Below are 27,021 nucleotides of genomic sequence, written 5' to 3' on the forward strand. Positions count from 1 at the left end.
TGCTTGTCGGCTTTACCTGCGCCAAAACTCCGGTATTTTACATCCTATAGCTTGATCTACATCTTTTTAAATTGTTAGCCAACATGTTTTCATCTCTTTTATTTCCCTGATCCAAACTTGTTTTCTCATGCTCTTGTCTCTATGAAGCAGAAATATAGTGAGCAATATGTTTAGATCTTCAAATCGCAATAAAATCGCAGTATCGAATCTCAAGGCATACAGAATCATCTGAAGTGCAATTACATATCAGATATGTCTGTATCATGATAATATCGTATCATGAGGTACCTGGCAATTCCCAGCCTGCTCTGCAGACATATCTATTCATCAATCTAACCATATATGTATGCATGCATCATCATCCTTTAGTATTTTTTATACCACAGACTCTATGCAACTTATGATATGAAAACAATATATGTTGCACAATCCTGTTTACATTCTACAGGAGGGTGTGAAATATGCTGTCCGCCTGCGTAACTATGGCAGCCGAACGGCCAATGGGGATGGAGGGATGACCACGGTTCAGTGTTCCGATGGCTTGGCCTTTACCTTCCGAACCTGTAGCCTGAGCAGCAACGGGACAAACCAGACTAGAGGACAAATACCACAGATGCTGTACTACAGGTACGCACACAGACATGTGCACAGACAGACAGACAAAAAGACTCAAGTTGATATTCATGTCATGGTTTTAACATCGACAGAAAAGACAGAAATGCCGAAGGTGGTGTTGCCATTTTATATTTAGAACCACATTCCTATAAAGCTTAGAGAGAATATGATGTTAAATACTGTTGAAGTAATATGGCTGCAGGTTCATCTGCCTCACCTAAAGCCCATTATTGTGGGAAGCTGCTATAGACCACCAAGTGCAGTCAGTATCTGGATAACGTGTGAAATACTTGATAATGTATGTGATTTCAACAGAGGTATATTTTCTGGGTGTTTTAATTATTGACTGGCTTTTATCAGGCTGCCCTCTCAAGAGAACGCTTCAAGCTGTACTTAGTGCCTGCAACTTGGTTCAGGTTATCAGTCAACCTACCAGGGTAGTTACAATCAGCACAGGAATGAAATCATCAACATGTATTGATCACATCTTTACTAATGCTGCAGTAAATTTATTTTAAAGGAGTATCCAAATCCATCGGATGTAGTGATCATAATATAGTAGTACCATAACTAGGAAAACCAAAGTTCCAAAGGCTGGGCCTAATATAGTGTAGAAGAGGTCAAACGATACGTTTTCTAGTGATTCCTATCGTGTTGATGTAAAGAATATTTGCTGGTCTGTTGTGTAATGAGGAGCAACCAGACGCTGCACTTGACACATTTATGAAGTTGCTTATCCCAGTTACTAATAAGCATGCACCCATTAAGAAAATGAATTGAAAAATGTTATGGTTGAGAGGGATGAGGCAAATAAGTCTGGCTGCACAACCGATTTGGAAATCATACTTCAAATTGTGAAATCATGTTAATAAACTGAATAAAAAGAAGAAACAAAGATAAATGACATAAAGAATGATAGTAAAACACTTGGGAGCACCTTAAATTCAATTATGGTCAAAAAGGCAAACTCAGCTCTATCATTCATTGAATCAGGTGGCTCATTCATCACAACACCCACTGATATTGCCAACTACTTAAAGGATTTTTTAATTTACAAGATTACCAAACTATGACATGCCAGCAACAAACGCTGACAATACACATCCAAGGGTTATTGATAAAAGTATGAAAGCCAAGCATTGTAATTTTGATTTTTGTAAAGTGAGTGTGGAAGAAGTGAAATCATGTCTGTTGTCAATCAACAATGACAAGCCACCGGAGTCTGACAACCTGGATGGAAAATTACTGAGGATAATAGCGGACGATACTGCCACTCCTATTTGCCATATCTTCAGTGTAAGTCTACTAGAAGGTTTGCTTTTTTCCAGGCCTGAGGGTACAAGTAATTCCGCTACCCAAGAATAGTAAAGCCCCCTTTACTGGCTCAAATATCCGACCAATCAGCCTGTTACCAACCCTTAGTAAACTTTTGGAACAAATAGTGTTTGGCCAGATACAATGCTATTTCACAGTAAACAAATTGACAACAGAATTTCAGCACGCTTATAGGGAAGGACATTCAACAAGCACAGCACTTACACAAATGACTGATGATTGGCTGAGAGAAATTGATGCTAAAAAGATTGGGGGGGCTGTTTTGCTAGACTTCAGTGTGGCATTTGACATTATCGATCATAGTCGGACATCTTTTTCCAAGATGGCGTAGCAGTCGGAAGTCTGTTTTGTCAATGTATACATATTTTTCTTTGTATATATGTTTAATCTCAATTTCCATCTATGGACTGAACATACTCTCCTGCAACCCGCCCCACTCAATGTGGTACGAATCTGCAATTTTTTTATACTGTAGAACCAGAACCCCCATCAGTAGCTAACTAGCTACTAGCTAGTAGTCAGTTAGCCACTGCTCGCAGTCATTACCGTTAACTTGGACATTAGCACAGTGCGATATCAACCCAGAGCATATCGGACTGCTTTTTCTCTACCACATCTCTGGATTCCAACGGCAAGCTCTGAACCTCTACACCGGCTAACTAGCTGCTATCCGAGTGACTGCTCCTGGCTAACATCTCTGTCCCGAAGCAAGCACCAGTTAGCCTCGAGCTAGACCCATCTCCCGGGCAGCTGAAGAAGTCAATCAGCCATTTCTTGGGCTACAATACCTCTTTTGCCATTTGGCCGATCCATCACGACTGGTCTGCCGACGTAACCGTCCAAAAGGGGTTTCAACGGGCTCTTCCATTGCGACATCCCCCGGATGCCCATCTGCTAGCCCCAGCCCGCAAGCTGTCTGATTCGCCGTGTCTCCAGCTCGTAGCTACTCACTGGACCCTATGATCACTCTATACATGCCTCTCCCTAATGTCAATATGCCTCGTCTATTGCTGTTTTGGTTAGTGATTATTGTCTTATTTCACTGTAGAGCCTCCAGCCCTGCTCAATATGCCCGTTTGTTCCACCCCCCCACACATGTGGTAGCCTCACCTGGCTTAAATGGTGCCTCTAGAGACAAAACCTCTCCTCACTCAATGCCTAGGTTTACTTCCACTGTACTCACATCCTACCATACCCTTGTCTGTACATTATGCCTTGAATCTATTCTTCTGCGCCCAGCAATCTGCTCCTTTTACTCTGTTCCGAACGCACTAGATGACCAGTTCTTATAGCCTTTAGCCGCACCCTTATCCTACTTCTCCTCTGTTCGTCTGGGGATGTAGAGGTTAACCCCTGCTGCCACCAGCACCACTCCCATTCCCCAGTCACTCTCATTTGTTGACTTCTGTAACTGTTAATGCCTTGGTTTCATGCATATTAACATTAGAAGCTTCCTCCCTAAGTCTGTTTTATTCACTTCTTTAGCACACTCTGCCCACCTGGCTTAGGAAGGCCACTAAAAATCCTGAAATGTCCATCTCTAACTATAACAACTGCCAAAAGGGGTGGAGTTAGCCTGCAGAGTTCTGTCATACTATCCAAGTTTGTGCCCAAACAATTTGAGCTTCTACTTTTAAAAACCCACCTTTCCAGAAATAAGTCTCTCATAGGTGCTGCTTGTTATAGACCCCCTTCAGCACACAGCTGTGTCCTGGACACTATGTGAATTTTTTGCCCCCCATCTATCTTCAGAGTTTGTACTGTTAGGTGACCTAAACTGGGACATGCATAAAACCCCGGCCGCCCTACAATCTAAACTAGATGCCCTTAATCTCACACAAATGATCAAGGAACCTACCATGTACAACCCTAAATCCGTAACCATGGGCACCCTCTTAGATATCATCCTGACCAACTTGCCCTCTAAATAACCCTCTGCTGTCTTCAACCAGGATCTCAGCGATCACTACCTCATTGCCTGCGTGCGTAATCGGTCCGCGGTCAAACGACCACCCCTCATCACTGTCAAACGCTCACTAAAGCACTTCAACGAGCAGGCCTTTCTAATCGACCTGGCCCGGGTATCCTGGAAGGATATTGACATCATCCCTTCAGCAGAGGATGCCTGGTTGCTATTTAAAAGTGCTTTCCTCGCCATCTTAAATAAGCATGCCCCATTCAAAAAATATAGAACTAAGAACAGATAATGCCCTTGGTTCACCCAGACTTGACTGCCCTTGACCAGCACAAAAACATCCTGTGGCGTTCTGCATCAAATAGCCCCCGCGATATGCAACTTTTCAGGGAAGTCCAACCAATATACTCAGTCAGTTAGGAAAGCTAAAGCTAGCTTTTTCAAACAGAAATGTGCATCCTGTAGTGTCCCAAAACTTTTTGGAATTAAACTCCATGGAGAATAAGAGCATCTCCTCCCAGCTGCCCACTGCACTGAGGTTAGGAAACACTGTCACCACCGATAAATATACGATCGATAATTTCAATAAGCATTTTTCTACGGCTGGCCATGCTTTCCACCTGGCTACCCCTAACCCGGCCAACATCTCAGCACCCTCTGCAGCAACTTACTTCTCCTTCACCCAAATCCAGACAGCTGATGTCTGAAAGAGCTGCAAAATCTGGATCCCTACAAATCAGCTGGGCTAGACAATCTGGACCCTCTTCTAAAATTATCCACCGAAATTGTTGCAACCTCTATTACTAGCCTATTCAACCTCTCTTTCGTATTGTCTGAGATCCCCAAGAGATTGGAAAGCTGCTGCGGTAATCCCCCTCTTCAAAAGGGGAGAGACTCTAGACCCAAACTGTTATAGACCTATATCTGTCCTGCCCTGCCTTTCTGAGGTCTTCGAAAACCAAGTTCACAAACAGATCACCGACCATTTCGAATCCCACCGTAACTTCTCCACTATGCAATCTGGTTTCCGAGCTGGTCATGGGTACAACTCAGCCACGCTCAAGGTCCTAAACGATATCACAACCGCCATCGATAAAAGATAGCACTGTGCAGCAGTCTTCATAGACCTGGCCAAGGCCTTCGACTCTGTCAATCACCACATTCTTATCGGCAGACTCGATAGCCTTGGCTTCTCAAATGACTGCCTCGTCTGGTTCAACTGCTTTTAAATGCTAGTAAAACTAAGTGCAACCTCTTCAACCGATCGCTGCCCGCATCCTCCCGCCCGACTAGCATCACTACTCTGGACGGTTCTGACTTAGAATATGTGGACAACTACAAATACCTAGGTGTCTGGTTAGACTGTAAACTCTCCTTCCAGACTCACATTAAGCATCTCCAATCCAAAATTAAATCTAGATTCGGCATTCCTTTTTCGCAACAAAGCCTCCTTCACTCATGTTGCCAAACATACCCCCGTAAATCTGACGATCCTACCGGTCCTTGACTTCGGCAATGTCATTTACAAAATAGCCTCACACTCTACTCAGCAAACTAGATGTAGTCTATCACGGTTCCATCCATTTTATCACGAAAGCCACATATACTACGTACCACCTCGACCTGTATGCTCTCGTCACTTCGTATTCGTCGCCAAACCCACTGGCTCCAAGTCAGCTATAAGTCTTTGCTAGGTAAAGCCCTACCTTATCTCAGCTCAGCTCACCATAGCTACACCCACCCGTAGCACATGCTCCAGCAGGTATATTCCACTGGTCATCCTCAAAGCCATCACTTACTTTGACCGCCTTTCCTTCCGTTATGGCTTTGAGTAAAGCCAGTGTGTCTATGTATGCTGATGACTCAACACTACACATCAGCTACTACAGCAACTGAAATGACTGCAACACTTAACAAAGAGCTGCAGTTAGTTTCGGAAAGGGTAGCAAGGAATAAGTTAGTCCTAAATAATTATATAACTACAAGCATTGTATTTGGGACAAATCATTCACTAAACTTCAACTAAGTCTTGTAATAAATATTGTGGAAATTGAGCAAGTTGAGGTGACTAAACTACTTGGAGTAACCCTGGATTGTAAACTGTCATGGTCAAAACATGTTGATACAACAGTAGCTAAGATGGGGAGAAGTCTGTCCATAATAAAGCGCTGCTCTGCCGTCTTGACAACACTATCAAAAAGGCATGTCCTAAAGGCCCTAGTTTTTTCGCACCTGGACTACTGTTCAGTCGTGTGGTCAGGTGCCACAAAGAGGGACCTAAGCTTGGCTGACCCTTGAATGTACATGGAGAGCTAAAATTAATTCTGCCAGGTAGCTTAGTGGTTAGAGCGTTGGGCCAGTAACCGAAAGGTTGCTAGATCGAAACCCCGAGCTTACAAGGTAAAAATATGTTGTTCTGCCCCTGAACAAAGGCATTTAACCCACTGTTTCTAGGCTGTCATTGTAAATAAGAATTTGTTCTTAACTGACATGCCTAGTTAAAGGTTAAATAAAATAAATAATAATATGCATGTCAATCTCTCATGGCTCAAAATGGAGAGATTGACTTCATCACTACTTGTTTTTGTAAGAGGTATTGACAAGCTGAATGTACACCCATGCACACCCCACAAAACATGCCATGAGGTCTCTTCACAACCCCCAAGTCCAGAACAGATTATGGGAGGCACACAGTACTACATAGAGCCATGACTACATGGTACTCTGTTCCACAACAAGTAACTGATACAAGAAGTAGAATCAGATTGGAAAAACAGGTAAAATGCACCTTATGGAACCACGGGCACTGGTGAAGAGGCACACACACACACAGGTACAGACACGCAAACTCACACACACTCTACGTGTACGTCATTTAGCAGACACTCTTATCCACCAGAGAGACTTACAGTAGTGGGTGGTTACATTTTCACTTGTACTGGTTCCCTGTGGGAATAAAACCCACCACCCTGGCGTTGCAAGTGCCATGCTCAGCCAACTAAGCCACACAGGACGCTACACAAATGTGCATTGTAATATTGTTATATAGTGGTATCATACATTTTGTTTTGTGTATTTGTGGTGGTGTAACACTGTTATATGTACGTTTTTATCTTTTGATGTATGCGTAATATACGTGTCTTAATGTGTTTGTACCCCTGGAAGAGTAGCTGCTTCCTTGGCTAATGGGGATCCCTAGTAAAAATACAAATACCATTCCCAATGCTAACAACCATTGGTAGTGCTAACACATGCGGGTGTGTGTCTTTTCCCGTAGGAGTGAGTATGACGGAGATCTGCAGTCCCAGCTGCTGAACAGAGCCAATGAGGAGGACAAGAACTGCAGCAGGGCTCTCGCAGTGGTCAGTGCAGTGGTCAGAGCTGCCAAGGATCTCCTTCACAGGACGTTCACTGTCGATGGTAAGAACTGAGAGCTCTCTGTGAACAAGGCAAAATCTGTCAATGTTATTTTCATAATAAGTGACGTATGACAGGAGGGACATCAAACTATAGCCTAATGGCAAATTGTACACACACATTGTAGCATATGGGTCTCTGTACAAAAATGCCCACCTAGCCTGGCGAGCGTTCCAACACATTGTGTACACATATTGTAGCATAAAACCGATAATTGTAGCAAAAAAAAATGTATATTTTCAGAGCGATAACGTTACACATGCCCGCATGCCTTCTGTCTGATACCCTACCTAATAGCCAATGCACGCGGTTCCTTTTTCATCCCAACTTTCCACATAGGGGATTCCAGTTGTAAAGCCATACAATTAGTTTCAACTTTTTATGTCACATTTACTTTCTTGTACTTGAAACTAATTGCATGGCTTTCACAATTAGCTTAATATTTGGAGTTAAGAAATAAATATAGTAGCAATGGAAAGCTGGGATTCCTTTTCAATAGTAACTATCAAAACTGTGTTTTCACACGATTGTATTAAACATTTTGCGCAATGACTGGGCTTATAAGAACATTATGTTCTCTTTCAATTATTTGTTTAACATTTCAATAGTGAAATTCACCATAATCTCCTAAGTAGCATGAAGAACTAATCATACCTATCTGTCAGAGACAGACTGGTCGAGTGGCGAATGAGGGAGCCCCTCCCCTCACAGTAAAGAGCTACCCGCCTGCCTTCTGATCATCAGCACGACTTGATCTGTTTTCCTGTTTAACTGTTCACCGCATAGCGCAGTGTTTATCAGCACTATTCTATTTTGTGTTGGGTGATTTTATCAAAACGAAACGTTTTCTATTGGGGTAGGAATTTGCTTCACCACGAACGTCACACGGCTAGCTGCAGAGACTTGGCTAGCTTAGCTGTAAGGGTGACTGTCAAAGACTCCAGCCACCCGAGTCGTAGACCCGTCTGAAGTTTGCTAGAGAGCATTTGGATGATCCAGAAGAAGATTGGGAGAATGTCATGTGGTCAGATGAAACCAAAATATAATTTTTTAGTAAAAACTCAACTCGTCGTGTTTGGAGGACAAAGAATGCTGAGTTGCATCCAAAGAACACCAAACCTACTGTGAAGCATGGGGGTGGAAACAGCATGCTTTGGGGCTGTTTTTCTGCAAAGGGACCAGGACGACTGATCCGTGTAAAGGAAAGAATGGGGCCATGTATCGTGAGATTTTGAGTGAAAACCTCCTTCCATCAGCAAGGGCATTGAAGATGAAACGTGGCTGGGTCTTTCAGCATGACAATGATCCCAAACAAACTGCCCGGGCAACGAAGGAGTGGCTTCGTAAGAAGCATTTCAAGGTCCTGGAGTGGCCTAGCCAGTCTCCAGATCTCAACCCCATAGAAAATCTTTGGAGGGAGTTGAAAGTCCGTGTTGCCCAGCAACAGCCCCAAAACATCACTGCTCTAGAGGAGATCTGCATGGAGGAATGGGCCAAAATACAAGCAACAGTGTGTGAAAACCTTGTGAAGACTTACAGAAAACGTTTGACCTCCGTCATTGCCAACAAAGGGTATATAACAAAGTATTGAGAAACTTTTGTTATTGACCAAATACTTATTTTCCACCATACTTTGCAAATAAATTCATAAAAAATCCTACAATGTGATTTTCTGGATTTTTTTTTCTCTCATTTTGTCTGTCATAGTTGAAGTGTACCTATGATGAATATCAGGCCTCTCTCATCTTTTTAAGTGGGAGAACTTGCACAATTGGTGGCTGACTAAATACTTTTTTGCCCCAATGTATGATCTGTTTGAGCTATTAAGGAAATTCTGGTGAATTCCACTAGTGAGATGCCTCTCTCTTAATATCAGAGAACCGCGGTTACAGAAGTTTCACTCCACTCAGCTGTTTGAGCTACTAAGGAGATTCTGGTGAATTCCACTAGTGAGATGTCTCTCTCTTAATATCAGAGAACCGCGGTTACAGAAGTATCACTCCACTCAGCTGTTTGAGCTACTAAGGAGATTCTGGTGAATTCCACTAGTGAGATGTCTCTCTCTTAATATCAGAGAACTGGGGTTACAGAAGTTTCACTCCACTCAGCTGTTTGAGCTACTAAGGAGATTCTGGTGAATTCCACTAGTGAGATGTCTCTCTCTTAATATCAGAGAACCGCGGTTACAGAAGTATCACTCCACTCAGCTGTTTGAGCTACTAAGGAGATTCTGGTGAATTCCACTAGTGAGATGTCTCTCTCTTAATATCAGAGAATCAAATCAAATGTATTTATATAGCCCTTCGTACATCAGCTGATATCTCAAAGTGCTGTACAGAAACCCAGCCTAAAACCCCAAACAGCAAGCAATGCAGGTGTAGAAGCACGGTGGCTAGGAAAAACTCCCTAGAAAGGCCAAAACCTAGGAAGAAACCTAGAGAGGAACCAGGCTATGTGGGGTGGCCAGTCCTCTTCTGGCTGTGCCGGGTGGAGATTATAACAGAACATGGTCAAGATGTTCAAATGTTCATAAATAACCAGCATGGTCGAATAATAATAAGGCAGAACAGTTGAAACTGGAGCAGCAGCACAGTCAGGTGGACTGGGGACAGCAAGGAGTCATCATGTCAGGTATTCCTGGGGCATGGTCCTAGGGCTCAGGTCCTCCGAGAGAGAGAAAGAAAGAGAGAATTAGAGAGAGCATATGTGGGATGGCCAGTCCTCTTCTGGCTGTGCCGGGTGGAGATTATAACAGAACATGGCCAAGATGTTCAAATGTTCATAAATGACCAGCATGGTCGAATAATAATAAGGCAGAACAGTTGAAACTGGAGCAGCAGCAGAGTCAGGTGGACTGGGGACAGCAAGGAGTCATCATGTCAGGTACTCCTGGGGCATGGTCCTAGGGCTCAGGTCCTCCGAGAGAGAGAAAGAAAGAGAGAATTAGAGAGAGCATATGTGGGATGGCCAGTCCTCTTCTGGCTGTGCCGGGTGGAGATTATAACAGAACATGGCCAAGATGTTCAAATGTTCATAAATGACCAGCATGGTCGAATAATAATAAGGCAGAACAGTTGAAAGAAACTGGAGCAGCAGCACGGCCAGGTGGACTGGTGACAGCAAGGAGTCATCATGTCAGGTAGTCCTGGGGCATGGTCCTAGGGCTCAGGTCCTCCGAGAGAGAAAGAGAGAATTAGAGAACGCACACTTAGATTCACACAGGACACCGAATAGGACAGGAGAAGTACTCCATATATAACAAACTGACCCTAGCCCCCTGACACATAAACTACTGCAGCATAAATACTGGAGGCTGAGACAGGAGGGGTCAGGAGACACTGTGGCCCCATCCGAGGACACCCCCGGACAGGGCCAAACAGGAAGGATATAACCCCACCCACTTTACCAAAGCACAGCCCCCACACCACTAGAGGGATATCTTCAACCACCAACTTACCATCCTGAGACAAGGCTGAGTATAGCCCACAAAGACCTCCGCCACGGCACAACCCAAGGAACCGGGGTTACAGAAGTTTCACTCCACTCAGCTGTTTGAGCTACTAAGGAGATTCTGGTGAATTCCACTAGTGAGATGTCTCTCTCTTAATATCAGAGATCCGGGGTTACAGAAGTATCACTCCACTCAGCTGCATGCTCTCGCTGCCCAACAGGTGATACTCCAGTCAAACTATAGGCTCTTTGTGCGGTGTACAAAAATACATGTGCCAATTTTAATTCCACTACATTATTCAAATGAACCTAGAATTGGTTATTCATGACCGTTGCATTTGTTTTCAGCGGATAACCGACTAGTTATTGTGCTCCTCATTCCTGAAATGACCTCCAGGATATAATAACAGCGGGATATATTAGACCTGGTAACTTTAAGACTTTAATACAGGACATATTCATTGTGGACTGCACTTGTAAAGTATAATAATTCTGATCTGTCATATGTCATTGTATCTGTTTCAACTGTTGATTTTTGTAACAGGGCCCCATTGAAAAAGAGACTGCTCTCAACTGGGATTCCCTGTATAAATAATGTTTAAAACAAAAAGAAAACCATCCCTATATGTCTTTGTTATTAAAACCTGTGCTCCTGTCTGAAGCAGAGGACATCCCTGAGCTGCTGAGCTCTTCCAGCCTGTTCTCCATGCTGCTCCCCCTCATCCTGGCCTACATCGGCCCTGTGGCTGCCTCAGTACCCAAGGTGAGATGTGGTAAAAATATATGTGAAATGGGCTTTAAATTTTTTTTACTGCTGTATCTCGTCAAAGGTCCCCAAGGTGAGAGCAAGGTGCTTTTTTTTATTTCTAGATGATGCACATTGATCCAGCCTAGCACTCTTCTTGAAGCTAGCTTTTTGTTTATCAATGGTCAAAGCAAACCCAAAACGACTGTCAATAATCACACACAACAAGGGGGTGCTTTCCTGGGGTGACAGATCTGGACCATCTCCACATTGAGCTCTGGACATAGCTCTTTGAGGAACCTTTGCAGGAGGATGGAAGGTAGACGCTTGTTGGCACTGGTCTCCTGAAGTGTGTTGAAGACCTTGATGCTGCCATATCTGGCTTTCTGCTTTACTGTAGTTCATATGGAATGTTGAGTAGCATCTGTTGGGCTCTCTCCAATGAGTGTTCCTCCAACCCTCTTGAACATGCCTCTGTGCTCAAAGATCTCCAAAATGAGAATGAAGAAGGGTCATGCCCCGCTCTTCCTATCCGTCTCATCCTCATAGTCAGGCAGGTCACTGTCATCCTCAGTCTCCTCTTGGTAGGATAACAAGTCTCCAGGCAGCCATCGTCTTCAGGAAGTGACCTTCAGGTGCTCCGGAGAGGGGCTAAGGAAGGCATAGAGCGCCTAGCTCTGACACATCCGCTCGTCGGTCGGCATTTTAGCATTGAGCTGATCTTTTGACTACTTAAGGAATATTTGGTCAACAGATTTTAATGGCAGTTTACTGATGGAGGGCAGCTGGACTTTTTTCAAGGAGGGGAAAAAGTTGGTAATCTTCCTGTGCAGTGCCTGAAACCCTGTGAGCTACCTGGTTATGCTCTTCCGGCTGTTCTTGAAGTCACACCTTTGCAGGAGGCTCACACTGATGAAGTAACATGGCATCTTCTCCTCAGCCCTGGTGAGGAGGGTCCTCCTGTACCCCAGTTCGAGGAATGTGCAGCTGCAAGTCGTTGTGCTCCTTCTCCATGGCCCCTATCTCCTCATTCATTTAAGCTACTTTATAGAGGTCTTCATGGATCCAAAAGGTTACACCCGTTTCAAAGTGGACCTGGGGCTTTCCCACACAAAATACATAAACAAATTAATATAGAGACTTGTTCTGAAAAGGCCCGAGGATAACTAGACCCCTTCTGTATAGACCTGGTCGTATCAGACCCGGTCCGATTCGAATGAGGGAAGCAGCAGAAAAGTACATTTTAAGCTACTTTATTAACCAGAGCTGATAAAGGGAGAGAGAGAGAGAGAGGTTGCTGCTCTAGCAGGGACTGTGCTGCGGGAGACTCGCGCTATAGTAGATAGCTGTTATTTATCATCCAATACGATTACGTCATACATTGCTTAATTTGTAAATCGGGAGATGCCGGAACAAAAAGTGTGAGTGTGGTGACCTAGCTAGCTCTGAGGTACCAGAACGCATACATAAAAATCTAATAATAAATTATAATAAAGCATTGCATGCATATCACATTTGCATAGAGAAGTAGAGTAGAGGCACTAAGAAGTTGCACACATGGTGAGGAAGATTTTAGTGGCCTAGGAACAGTTAGCCTTTTATAAACGCATTTCATTGCAATTCTAATCATTTTGCATGACTAGACTGTCAGAATATTTTTTTATTGAAATGACAGGCTACTTTGACACTGAGAATCTGAGATAAATAAAAACAACCTTCTCTTGAATCCATCAATAGCCTAGACCTAGGTGTGTGGAGACGCACATATTGTATGGGCTATATTTTGAGGAGGAAATTATAGTCCTAAAAATGCTCACCCAGTGATGCGCAGCTCACTTGCCGGTGATGGCCGATGCGTTCGTGCCAAAAGCCTATCTCGCTGTTATTTTACTTTGTAAAATTGTATTTGGAAGTTGATCAAATATTTTGGTTGCCAACAGCATACATATTAGTCTTCTCTTTTCAGCAGGGTCCATTTGCATTCCAACCTGTTTTCCTGCCAATCAAATCAAATGTATTTATAAAGCCCTTTTTACATCAGCAGATGCCACAAAGTGCTTCTACATAAACCCAGCCTAAAATCCAAACAAGCAAGCATATATATAAACACTATCCTTAGAATGTTGCGTCACTTGCTGGACACAGGAAAGGGCTTAAACACAGATTATCATTGCATCTTAAACAATAGGCATTATAAAGTGAATACAGGTCAGGTTTTTCAATAATTTGATCACCATTTCCCAATGAAGACCCTCAGTCAGTGCTGCACACTTATTTTCACACAGAAATATGTCATTAAGACTGTCGAAACAGACTAATGAAGCATACATTTTTTTGCCTGATTGATTTCACAAAGTTCTGGTATGCGTTATATTTGAACCGATTTTCCACTACAAACGTTATTTAAGATTTATGATAACAACATCCTAAAGATTGATTCTATACTTAGTTTGACAAGTTTCTTGGACTTGTAATATAACTTTTTGAAGTTTTCATCCGACGTTCGGCTGGACCTGCATGAGCGTTTGGATTTGTGTACTAAACGCGCTAACAAAAGTAGCTACTTGGACATAAATAATGGACATTATCGAACAAATCAAGCATTTATTGTGGAACTGCGATTCCTGGGAGTGCATTCTGATGAAGCTTATCAAAGGTAAGTGAATATTTCTAATGTTATTTCTGATTTCTGTTGACTCCAACATGGCGGATAATTAAAAAAAAATTCTGAGCGCCGTCTCAGATTATTGCATGGTTTTCTTTTTCCGTAAAGTTTTTTAAAAATCTGACACAGCGGTTGCATTAAGTAGAGGTATATCTATATTTCCATGTCTAAGAATTGTATTTTTATCGACATTTATAATGAGTATTTCTGTAAAATGATGTAAAAATGATGCTCTCTGCAATATCACCGGATGTGTTTGGAACTAGTGAACGTAACGCGCCAATATATAGAGATTTTTTAAAATATAAATATGCACTTTATCGAACAAAACATGCATGTATTGTGTAACATGAAGTCCTATGAGTGTCATCTGATGAAGATCATTAGGTTAGTGATTCATTTTATCTCTATTTGTGCTTTTTGTGACTCCTCTCTTTGGCTGGAAAAATGGCTGGGTTTTTCTGAGTTGCTGGTGACCTAACATAATCGTTTGTGGTGCTTTCGCTGTAAAGCCTCTTTGAAATCGGACACTGTGGTGGGATTAACAACAGGATTACCTTTAAAACGGTATAAGATACATGTATGTTTGAGGAATTTTAATTATGAGATTTCTGTTGTTTTCCACTTTCACTGGCTGTTGTCATATCGATCCCGTCAACAGGATTGCAGCCCTAAGAAGTTTTTACTGCATACTGTTTATTGACAGATTTGCAGTGCTTTCCCGACTGTAGGTTATGAATTGATATTGGGCTACACACAATCCACAGCTAGACAAAACACATTTAAGAAGCTATTTGAATGTTGTTTTATTATGGATCCAAGGCAGCAGCTACTCTTCCTGGTGTCTGTCAAAATTAAGTCAGTTATACAATTTTAGAAACATTAAAATAAATTAATTACAGAATTCACAACACACTGTGTGCCCTCAGGCCCTTACTCTACTACCACATATCTACAATGTAAAACCCATGTGTACTGTATTGCGCGTATGTTATCGTGTGTATGCATATGTTTGTTACTTCACTTCCATAAGGTGTATTTTTATCTGTTTTTAAATCTGATTCTACTGCTTGCATCAGTTACCTGATGTGGAATAGAGTACCATGTAGTCATGGCTCGATGTAGTACTGTACGCCTCCCATGGTCGTGTTCTGGACTTGGGGACTGTGAAGAGACCCCTAGCGGCATGACTTGTGGGGTATGCATTAGGGATGCACAATATATCGGTGAACATATTGGAATTGGACGGTATTAGCTCAAAATGCCGACTTCGGTATCGGCCCAAAGTCTACTATGATGTGCAAAACGAATGTCAAAGCTAACGTGCATACCTATATAATGGTACATGATGTGATAACGCCACGTAACATGTTGCGCTACATGTGCAACACAGCATTCGTAACTTAGCTCACATTGTCTGCTGTATGGATCGAGCATTCAACAAGTCCAGCAGTCATTTGGAAGAGTAAGAACATTTCAGCGAGACTCCAAGGCGAAATCCATTAACCTTTCTGGCGCAGGAGTTCCGCTAGCGACCCACCTTGACAACATCCTGTGAAATTGCAGAGCGCCAAATAAAAAATACAGAAATAGTCATAATAAACATTCATAAAAAATACAAGTGTTATACATCAGTTTAAAGATGAACTTCTTGTTAATCCAGCCGCATCGTCAGATTTCAAAAAGGCTTTAAGGCGAAAGCATACCATGCGATTATCTGAGGACAGCGCCCCGCTTACAAAAACATACAAACATTTTACAACCAAGTAAAGGAATTACAAAAGTCAGAAATAGTGATAAAATTAATCACTTACCTTTGATGATCTTCATATGGTTGCAGTCACAAGAGTCTCAGCTATACAATAAATGTTAATTTGTTCGATAAAGTCCCTCTTTATATCCCAAAAACTCAGTTTGACGCGTTTTGCTCAGTAATCCACTGGCTCAAAGACGGTCAAAACATGCAGACGAAAACATCCTAATATTAGCGGTAAAGTTCATCAAAACATGTCAAATGATGTTTATAATTAATCCTCAGGTTGTCAATTGTCTAAATAATTGCTAATATTTCAACCGGACAATAGTGTATTCAACAGAAAGGAAAAACAACGAAGGGCGAGCACTCGGTCACGCGCACCAACCAGCTCTGCATTCTACCTCAGTTCACTGACAGAAAGGTCTCATTCTTTCATTTTTCAGAAAAAAAGCCTGAAACGATGTCTAAAGACTGCAGTTCCTATGGCTTCCACTAGATGTCAATCTGGATCCTAACCCATTAGGTACTCTATATGCATTCAATTGAAAATACCCACATCAAAAAAATCCCACTTCTTGGATGGATTTTCCTCAGGTTTTTGCCAGCCATATCAGTTCTGTTATACTCAGACATTATTTTAACAGTTTTGGAAGTTGAGTGTTTTCTATCCAAATCTACCAAACAATAAATAAGGCTTATAGCAAATGCAGCATATGGCATTCATTTTTCACATTTAAATAGCACTTTTCAGTAGTGCTCAAATCATGCCATTCCATAAGCGCAGCATTTATTTTTCAACTCAAATCAATGAGCCCAATTAGTCCTGCATGACAACAAAATCAAAAACAACAGGGTAGGTAGGGCTGGCTAATAGGTCCTTTGTTTAACCTGAACATGACCCCAAAACTATTTGGATAATCTATACTTCCATATTTCCAAGTCCTATTCTTGAAGATTAAGGGGTATATTATTTATTGGAATGACTGGAATTCTAGACTTTTTTTTTTAACGCCAAGATAGTAAAATTCATTGCCCTTGACAATGAACCGTTTTCTGTCGTGGGTGGTCGAGCACCGGTACACACTACCAAGTGCGCTATTTTTCAGATGTTGCCCTACCGGAGTTACACAGTAATAGCGTCACTGCTATTAGCTTCACAACATACTATGGAACGCCGTTTGGGTCTTTGCGTGTCAAAAAAGATACACGTCAAATTACACTATTTGACAATGACACTATTTGACGCATTAAATAAGCATTTAATTTGACACGTCAAATAACACAGTTCTATTATATAATTTGTGTGTTCTGTATTTGCACGTGCAAGCCAAGCTCCACCACTACTATCAGTAGCACTGTCAAAGCTGTACAAAAAAGTCTGCAAACACCGGCCACGAACGATGTGTTTACAGTACCGCGTTGGTAATAAAGCATTATTTGTTTGACCGCAACTTCTGGGGTAGCTAGCTTTAGCTAAATACTTAGCTAGCACTAATCCAACCAGCCTGAAAACAATGACCAGTAGAAACTGCAGTCATTTTCATTATTCTTAGCAATGATTTAGGAATTATTGTGAGTAAGTATTAGCTAGGTTGCCACTTGTTCACTTATTGAAATTGAACTTCAGTTCATGAAAATAAATAGCTAGCCAGATACTTAACCCTGTTGCCCAAAGCTAACGTTATAAGCTGCCAGCTAGCTTCATCTGGATAGTGAGCCTCGACCGGACCGGGTTATGTGTTGTGAAGATAGCCACAATAAGGATTAGGCACAATAGTGGAATTTGGCGTTTGCCTTCAAAATAAAAGTACCTCTTTGAATGTGATGCAGAAGGTTACAATTGGTGACATCATGCTATATATAGACTAGATAATGTTAAAGAAGGTTGGAATGTGAAGCAATGAAATGGGGTATCAGTCTACTCGGTGACACCCACATAACACAACTGTGAAGAGTTTACACAAATATTAGCATTGTAGCTCTTAACAAGGGACTGTGACTGTGGGAAATCACCTCCCCAGTCAGCCTATTGTGTGTATTGACATTCATATTGCACTGTACAGCTTTACTTAAGGATTGGGGAGCAATGAAATGGGGTATCAGTCTACTCAATACCTAAGACATTTTTTCCCAACGTCCTCCTCAGAGTTATCAGACTCAAACATTCACGCAGTATTGCTTTTATTGGCAATAGTGTTCAATACTAGAGTTGTAAACTTTCTGGTAAATTTCCAGAATTTTGATTAAATTCATCAAAAACGTATCCTATAACAGTGAACCTTTTTTGTGGGATACACATAAGGCAAGTCTAGGTATTGTGGCATATTTCGGTTCAACTATCCCCAATTCAATGGAATTGCAACCCTCTGCATGCACAGTCCATTCTTCCATCACATGTACAGCTGATTCTCAAGATCTTGCACACTAATGAGATGCTATTGAGCCCACAATACTTCACTGTCTGAGCCAAGGACAACATGCTGCCTGGTAAGTTTTGATTACAGTACTGGGTGAATATATTTTAAATAGTAGTGAATAGGCTACTAGTAAATAGGCACCTAGTAAATAGTAGCCTACAGCAAAGTATGTTTAAATCATTTCTAACTTGTTAACAATTTCTGATAGTTAGTTTTTGCTACCATGTGGGTTTTAGCTTGCTTGAGCCTGCTAACTGAGGAGTGTTAATTCACCTGTTTTCATACATGTTTCATTTTAAAACATTTCTTACAAAGGAGTTGTTTACTCTAACTGCTTAACTATTTATCTGTACGTGGAATTGTATTTGGGTTATTTTTACAAAAAAAACTTATAATCTTTACAGGAACATGCCACAAGCACTATCTGATGTGTGGGGACATTTCACTGCAGCTAATGTAGAAGGAAAAGCTGTGTACATTTGCAAATACTGTGCCAAATCATATGTAAAGAATGTAACAAAGATGCAGAATAATCTGGCCAAGTGCATAAAGTTCCCTCAGCTCTCACAACAAGCAACTTCTGGCAAAAGTCCCTCTACTTCTATTTGATCTTAAAATGATGAATAAGAAACCTTATCGACAGCAACAGCTCATGGTCCTCCTGGAATCAGATGTTTTTTTGACAATGGAGGAAGGTTGTCAGAGAAATGCTGATGAATGTCTTGCTCGAGCTGTGTATGCAACTGGTTCACCTCTGATGCTCACATGCAATGTGTATTGGAAGAGATTTCTGAATGTTCTTCACCCAGCATACACCCCTCCAACCAGACATGCTTTATCTACTTATTTGCTGGATGCAGAGTTCAAGTGAAGGTCAAGCAAATCATAGGAAAAGCAAACTGTATTGCAATCATCTCTGATGGGTGGTCGAATATTTGTGGGCATGGAATAATTAACTACATCTCCACCTCTCAACCATTATTCTACAAGAGAACAGACACAAGGGACAACAGACATGCCGGTCTTTACATTGCAGATGAGCTGAAGGCAGTCATCAATGACCTTGGACCGCAGAAGGTATTTGCATTGGTGACAGACAATGCTGCAAACTTGAAGGCTGCTTGGTCTAAAGGAGTCCTACCCTCATGTCACACCTATTGGCTGTGCTGCTCATGCATTGAATATCCTCCTCCTCAAGGACATCATGGCATTGAAAACAATGGATACACTCTACAAGAGAGCAAAGAAAATGGCTGGGTATGTGAAGGGTCATCAAGTTATAGCGGCAATCTACCTCACCAAGCAAAGTGAGAATAATAAGTACACCACATTGAAGCTGCCCAGCAACACCCGTTGGGGTGGTGTTGCCATCACGTTTGTCAGTCTCCTGGAGGGGAAGGAGTCTCCAAGAAATGGCCATATCACAGTATGCCGATATGGACAGCCCCATCAAGAGGATCCTCCTGGATGATGTATTTTGGGAGAGTGGTAAGCAGCCTGAAACTCCTGAAACCTATAGCAGTAGCCATTGCACGGATTGAGGGAGACGATGTCATCCTCTCTGATGTTCAGACTCTGCTTGCAGAGGAAAGAGAATCAATCCTTACTGCCCTGCCCACTTCACTGTTGCTTCAAGCAGAGGAAACTGCAGTTTTGAAATGCATCAAAAAGTGAAGACTTCTGCCTGTCACCCATACACGTCGCAGCGTACATGTTGAACCCCAAGTATGCTGGCAAGAGCATCCTGTCTGGTGCAGAGATCAACAAGGCCTATGGTGTCATCACTACCGTGTCTCGCCACCTTGGCCTGGATGAGGGCAAGGTTCTTGTCAGTCTGGCGAAGTACACTTCCAAGCAAGGGCTTTGGAATAAAGATGCAATATGGCAGTCGTGCCAACATATCTCAGCTCTTTCCCTTGTTACCTCAATCATCCTCCAAATCCCACCAACATCAGCCGCCACAGAGCGCAAATGGTCATTGTTTGGGAACACGCACACCAAAGCACACAACAGGTTGAAAAATTGGTGTCCATCCAGGCAAATTTGAGGCTTTTTGAGTCTATCAACAAACCATCCTCAACAAGGTTGGAAAGTGACAGTGAAGATGAGGCCTCAGAGCCTGATGTTCAAGAGGTGGACATGAAGGTCCAGGGAGAAGACATGGAAGCCTGAGAGGAAGACAACCAAAGCTTTAGTCTAGAAACTATCATTTTACAGATGTATGTTGAAAATGTTTTGGGGAGATGTGATGGATCATTCAATATTCCCTTTTCATGTTCAGTGAAATCATCCCATGTCAACTCATTAAAGTTCAATTAGTAACTAAGTAGTTTTTAAAATTATTTTTTATTGGAAGGATTTTATCATTTGCAATTAATGTAAAAGGTTTATGTTTCTGTCTCCAGATATGGTCAATCTGCATTTTAAATGTTATTAATATTAATTTGCATATTCCTGTTAATTCCCACGGAAAGTTTCCACCTCTGAATATTCCCAAAAATGTACAACCCTATTCAATACACATAGGTTGACAGTAAATGTCTCAATTCACAGTTCTTTGAGTCCCACAATAAGAGCTACGACACTAATGTTCTCTGGGTGTCACTGAGTAGACTGATACCCCATGTCATTGATCCACAATCCATAGGTAAGACTGTACAGTGAAATAAGTACAGTTGAAGTCAGAAGTTTTTCACTATTCCTGACATTTAATCCTAATAAAAATTCCCTGTTTTAGGTAAGTTAGGATCACCGCTTTATTTTAAGAATGTGAAATGTCAGAATAATAGAGAATGATTTATTTCAGCTTTTATTTCTTTCATCACATTCCCAGTGGTAACTATTTTATTTAACTATTTAACGGTTCTAGAATGCTTAAAAGGCCGCACAAATTTTAGGAAGTTAAAGCTTGGTCGCAAATGGGTCTTCCAAATGGACAATGACACCAAGCATACTTGCAAAGTAGTGGCAAAATGGCTTAAGGACAACAAAGTCAAGGTATTGGAGTGGCCATCACAAAACCCTGACCTCAATCCTATAGAAATTCTGTGGGCAGAACTGAAATAGCGTGTGCGAGCAAGGAGGCCAAGAAACCTGACTCAGTGACACCAGCTCTGTCAGGAGGAATGGGCCAAAATTCACCCAACTTATTGTGGGAAGCTTGTGGAAGGCAAATACCAAGGTGTCTGGCTAGACGGTAAACTCTCCTTCCAGACTCACATTAAACACCTCCAATCCAAAATTAAATCTAGAATCAGCTTTCTATTTCGCAACAAAGCCTCCTTTCACTCACACCGCCAAACATACCCTTGTAAAACTGACTATCCTACCGATCCTTGACTTCGGTGATGTCATTTACAAAATACTCCAATACTCTACTCAGTAAATTAGATGCAGTCTATCACAGTGCCATCCTTTTTTGTCTCCAAAGCCCCATATACCACCCACCACTGCGACCTGTATGCTCTGGTCGGCTGGCCCTCGCAAAATATTTGTCACTCGACCCACTGGCTCCAGGTCATAAGTCTTTGCTAGGTAAAGCTCCGCCTTATCGTGACCAGTGAGCTGAGATAACAACACCCACCCGTAGCACGTGCTACAGCAGGTATATCTCATTGGTCATCTCTAAAGCCAATACCTCTTTGGCCACCTTTCCTTACAGTTCTCTGCTGGCAATGACTGGAACGAACTGCAAAAATTGCTGAAGTAGGAGACATCTCCCTCACTAACTTTAAGCATCAGCTATCTGAGCACCTAAACCGATCGCTGCAGCTGTACACAGCCCATCTGTAAATAGCCCATCCAATCTACCGACCTCATCCTCATACTGTTTTATTTACTTTTTTGCTCTTTTGCACACCAGTATTTCTACTAGCACATCATTATCTGCACATCTATCACTACAGTGTTAATTTGCTAAATTGTAATTACTTCGCTACTATGGCCTATTTATTGCCTTACCACCTCACACCATTTGCACACACTGTATATAGACTTTATTTTTTCTATTGTGTTAATGACTGTACATTTGTTTATTCCATGTGTAACTCTGTTGTTTGTGTCGCACTGCTTTGATTTATCTTGGCCAGGTCGCAGTTGTAAATGAGAACTTGTTCTCAACTGGCCTACCTGGTTAAATAAAGGTGAAATAAAAAAGACAGGGATTTTTTACTAGGATTAAATGTCAGGAATTGTGAATAACTTTAAATGAATTTGGCTAAGGTGTATGTAAGCATCCGTCTTCAACTGTATACCAGTTTCATTTGAGGACCAGGATGTTGACAGCTGTGCCGTACATATTGCGAAATAGTTGGGAAGAGATTTTTGACGTACTGATTTCATGGTAAAGAGTGTATGAATTATTCAAGACTTCGTTCTTTTCAGCTAAAACTTGCCACCAACAAAATGTTGAATATTTGGGGCATACAGTCATCATAGCTCTGCAGATTTTGTTGTGAGGATACAGAATCAATAGACCATTTATTTTGGTAGTGCGCTCAGGTAGCCTGTTTCTGGTCTCAGGTTCAGGAATGGCTGAAAAAGCACATAACATTGTTCTAAAATTGACACTAGAAATAGCATTGTTGGGAGATCTGGAGAGACCGGGTCAGTCAATGACTTATATACTAATACTCATAATAAAAATATTTTTCTTCAACTCGCAATCTGTGGATTCTATTCGATTAGATTCAAATGGTATATTAAGTTAAGCATTAGGGGGTGCTATTACAATTTTTGGATGAAAAACTTTCCCGTTTTAGACAAGATATTTTGTCACGAAAAGATGCTCGACTATGCATATAATTGACAGCTTTGGATACAATGACTCCTTATATAGCTGTGAATGAGCTACGAATGAGCTTATGTTTTCCACGTTCCCCAAGGTGTCTACAGCATTGTGACGTCTTTTTACGCATTTCCATTGAAGAATAGCCGTAAGGGACCATATATAGCAAGTGGTCACATGGTGTCTCCCACAGAAAATCTTTCGTAAAATGCTGAGGTAGCCTTTTTTCCAATCGCTTCTTATGAGAAACCAATTGCCTCGACGGATATATTATTGAATATATATGTTAAAAACACCTTGAGGATGGATCCTAAACAATGTTTGCCGTGTTTCTGTCGATATTATGGAGCAAATTTTGAAAAAAGTTTGGCGTTGTAGTGGTAGCATTTTCCGGTCGATTTCTCAGCCAAGCATGATGAACAAACGGGAGCTATTTCGCCTACAAAAATTTGCTATCTAACTGGGAGTCTCATGAGTGAAAGCATCTGAAGTTCTTCAAAGGTAAATGATTTAATTTGGTTGCTTTTCTTATTTTCGTGAAAATGTTGCCTGCTGCCAGCAGAGCCTAGCATAGCATTATGCCATGATAAACTTACACAAATGCTTGTCTAGCGTTGGCTGTAACGCATATTTTGAAAAACTGAGATGACAGTGTTGTTAACAAAAGGCTAAGCTTGTGTTTGAATATATTTAAATCATTTCATTTGCGATTTTCATGAATAGGAAAAGTTTCTAGGGGTATTTATGGCCGCTGCGTTATGCTAATTCGTTTGAGGCTATGATTACGATCCCGGATCCGGGATTGCTCGTCGCAAGAGGATTGGGGACGGGGGCTTGGGGGAATGGAATTATTATATTGTATTCTATTTTTTTCTAGAGGTGGGAGGTGGTCTCGGATGGTTAAGGGGCAGCTCTCTGGGAACTGTGGGGGGGGGGGGGGGGATCTTGGAGGGCTGGTAGCCTGGCGTTTGGGAGCTTGGGCCGGTGGCTGATAGGTTGCTGGTTCACGTCCCTGTTTTTGACCTTGAGAGATCTGTCGACGTGCCCTTGAGCAGGGCATTGACCCTGGTTGCCTCTGTGGGTCGCTTTGGATAGGAGTTTGTTAGATTCCTGAATGTAATGTAAATGTTGAGCAGCTTCACTGCAAGTAGATTATTGAATATTAAAACATACCAAAAAAGTTATGTTCCACACTGTGTGGTTACAGAAAGTACACAATAAAGAGGAATTATTAGTAATTATAATAAAATATTAGCATATAGCAATGAGACAATATTACAATGAGGTAACATAATAACTGAAGAGCTCAAAGGCTCCCCAAAGGGGCAGAGTTATGCTAAACAAGCCAAATGTAAAAAACAGGCCATTGCAATAAGGCCAGAGCAGCTTGAAAGGATACAACACAGGTTAATACTTATTTGACAGCATTAGCATTGTTTTACAGAACTAATAGAACATTTTTAACAATGATGGCGGCAATGCGGGTGCCAGCTGGAAAATGCACCAGGGGGAAAACTTTAGAGCAGGTTCTGTTCTGACTGGAGATCTTGACCTGAGGGAACCCTGGGGGAGTGCTTGGGCTCTCATCGAAGAGAGAAGTTTGTCCAGCTCATCCTCACCTTTGGCATTGCATGCCTCTAAACATAAATTGTCCGCCATTGTGAAATGGACTACTTCTATGTGAATTAACACACCTCATTTCAAACTGTTGTTAGAAAATCATGTACAATTGATCAGTTGAAACACAGCCTATAGATAATTAACAGGCATCGTGCCTTGGTTTGAGGGCAGGGCATGTTAACTGACCTGTTAAGTAACAATATAATTGTGGAACTGTGCGTAAGAACTCACGCTGGGGGGACAGAGAGATATTTGGAACTCATACGTGAAAAGGTTCATCTTCATTCCTATGCTTCCTCAAAGGGGAAAATACACACTGGAATCAGAGAACTCTCGAATCCAATAAGACTATCATAATATTCACTAAATTGGAAAGTGGCCCACCATTAGAAGGCCACTGAATAAGAAAGCCATAAACAAACAAAAATATGCAAAGATATAAAAGTAAAATCTTCCTAAAACTGTATGAGTAAAGGTGACGTATCAGTAAGCCAGCACCGGTGATGTAGCTCAACCTGTATCGATGTTGTTGACTCACCATTTTATTTTATGAATAGCGATTATACACTTATAATGCAAAAGTAGCTATTTTTCATGAATGTTTACTTGTCTCCTGCCTTTTTCCTTTCTTACCCACCTATGGTATTTCCGCTATATCCCTGGCCATCATTAATACCGTTTTCCATTGATAACTCTTATCATGTTAACTTGAAAGGGGGAGAGCAAGAGATGTAGGTGCCCAGTACTATTACCCCTATATGTTTAGATGTAAATGTGATTCAAGACCATACACTTCCTGCTTACAGATAACAATACCATCTAAGTGTACCTTTTAAGGGAAACGGAACCAGTGTGATTCATTTGATCATGTTTTTTCCCAATCAGGCCGCAGTGGAAGTCTTTGGTCTGGTCCAGGAGTTACTTCCTGCTGTCTCCGCTTTGAACCAGAAGTATGCCCCACTGGCTTTCAACCCCAACCAATCAACAGACAGCACCACGGGCAACCAGCTGGAGCAGGGCCTATCGGCATGCACCACCTCCAGTCACTATGCTATAATAGAGAGTGACCACCCTTACAAGCAGGCCGGAGTCACACAGTATATGGTAAAGCACTTACACACACGGTGAAGTGGGACTGTTCCCAACAGAGGAATTCTTAGTTAAGGGTAAAGAAAAGTATATATCTAGCAGAACTGGACATATTGTGGATCCCCATTAACCTTTGCAGAAGCATCAGCTACTCTTCCTACGCATAATTGTTTCATGGCTTTAACCATCCTCTCCCCCTTTACTCCTCAGGTGTCATTTCCGGACTGCGTGCGGTGGACCACCATCGAGTTTGACCCCCAGTGTGGCACAGCCCAGCCAGAGGATGTCCTTCGCCTGCTCATCCCCAGCCATTCGCTCCACATGTCCAGCCTGAGCACCAAGCCCCTGGCCCACGACACCATCAACACCTGGGTGGAGCTCAAGAAGATCTCTGGCTTCAATGGCTGGCCTACCACTGTCCTAGTGCTGCCAGGTAAGATAAAAGCGGTCCGATGCTTAATTACTTAATTTCAAACCGATTTGCCCGCTGGGTGAGGGTGTTTTTGTTTCAGTAGGAAGGCATTTGACCAGCTAAGTCAAATGACACGCTAGGAAACAAGTCATTTGAACCAATCAAAGATTAGGTTATTGATCAGGGCAGCTCAATCTCTTCAATGGACAGCTCTGCTAAGCCACTTGCCACAGCTACTTTAATTATTCTCAGCTGACCGACAATAAAGTAGTCCCCCTGTCCTCCCTGCTGACAATATCACAGCATCACCCTTCTGTTCTTCCTTTGGGATCCCAGGAAACGAGGCCCTGTTCTCCTTAGAAACTGCCTCTGACTACGTAAAAGACGAGAAGGCTTGTTTCTACGGCTTCAAGTGTGTTGCCGTGGGTTACGAATTCAACCCCGGACCAGATGAGGTAAGGGGGAACTTTGTTTTGCTATGTTAAAAGGGTAGTTTACCCAAAAACAAGATTTACCCACTTTTCCTATTGTACTTTAATTTGTTGGCAAATACATGTTTTTACAACAAATTATACGTACGTGTGTGTGTGTGTGTGTGTGTGTGTGTGTGTGTGTGTGTGTGTGTGTGTGTGTGTGTGTGTGTGTGTGCGCGCACACGTTTCAGGGTATTATCCAGCTGGAGAAGGAGCTGGCATACTTGGGCAGTGTGTGTGCTGCTGCTCTGATGAAGAAGGATCTGGCTCTTGGTGAGGGAGATCATAGAACATGGCAAAACCGATGGGTAACACAGGAGAACTCA

General features: G+C 42.0%; 1 protein-coding gene across 1 annotated transcript in view; it reads left to right on the forward strand.

Annotated features, from left to right (window-relative positions):
• LOC139380072 (E3 ubiquitin-protein ligase MYCBP2-like) overlaps positions 1 to 27,021 on the forward strand; it is a 275,571-nt gene that overhangs the window by 162,119 nt on the left and 86,431 nt on the right. The window contains exons 35-41 of the mRNA XM_071122535.1: positions 449 to 627; positions 7,143 to 7,285; positions 11,395 to 11,495; positions 25,607 to 25,825; positions 26,021 to 26,243; positions 26,559 to 26,677; positions 26,887 to 26,968. Of these exons, the coding sequence (XP_070978636.1) occupies positions 449 to 627; positions 7,143 to 7,285; positions 11,395 to 11,495; positions 25,607 to 25,825; positions 26,021 to 26,243; positions 26,559 to 26,677; positions 26,887 to 26,968 (1,066 nt within the window). The remainder of the gene's footprint in view (positions 1 to 448; positions 628 to 7,142; positions 7,286 to 11,394; positions 11,496 to 25,606; positions 25,826 to 26,020; positions 26,244 to 26,558; positions 26,678 to 26,886; positions 26,969 to 27,021) is intronic.

Source organism: Oncorhynchus clarkii, chromosome 22 (assembly GCF_045791955.1).
Source record: "Oncorhynchus clarkii lewisi isolate Uvic-CL-2024 chromosome 22, UVic_Ocla_1.0, whole genome shotgun sequence".
NCBI lineage: Eukaryota > Metazoa > Chordata > Actinopteri > Salmoniformes > Salmonidae > Oncorhynchus > Oncorhynchus clarkii.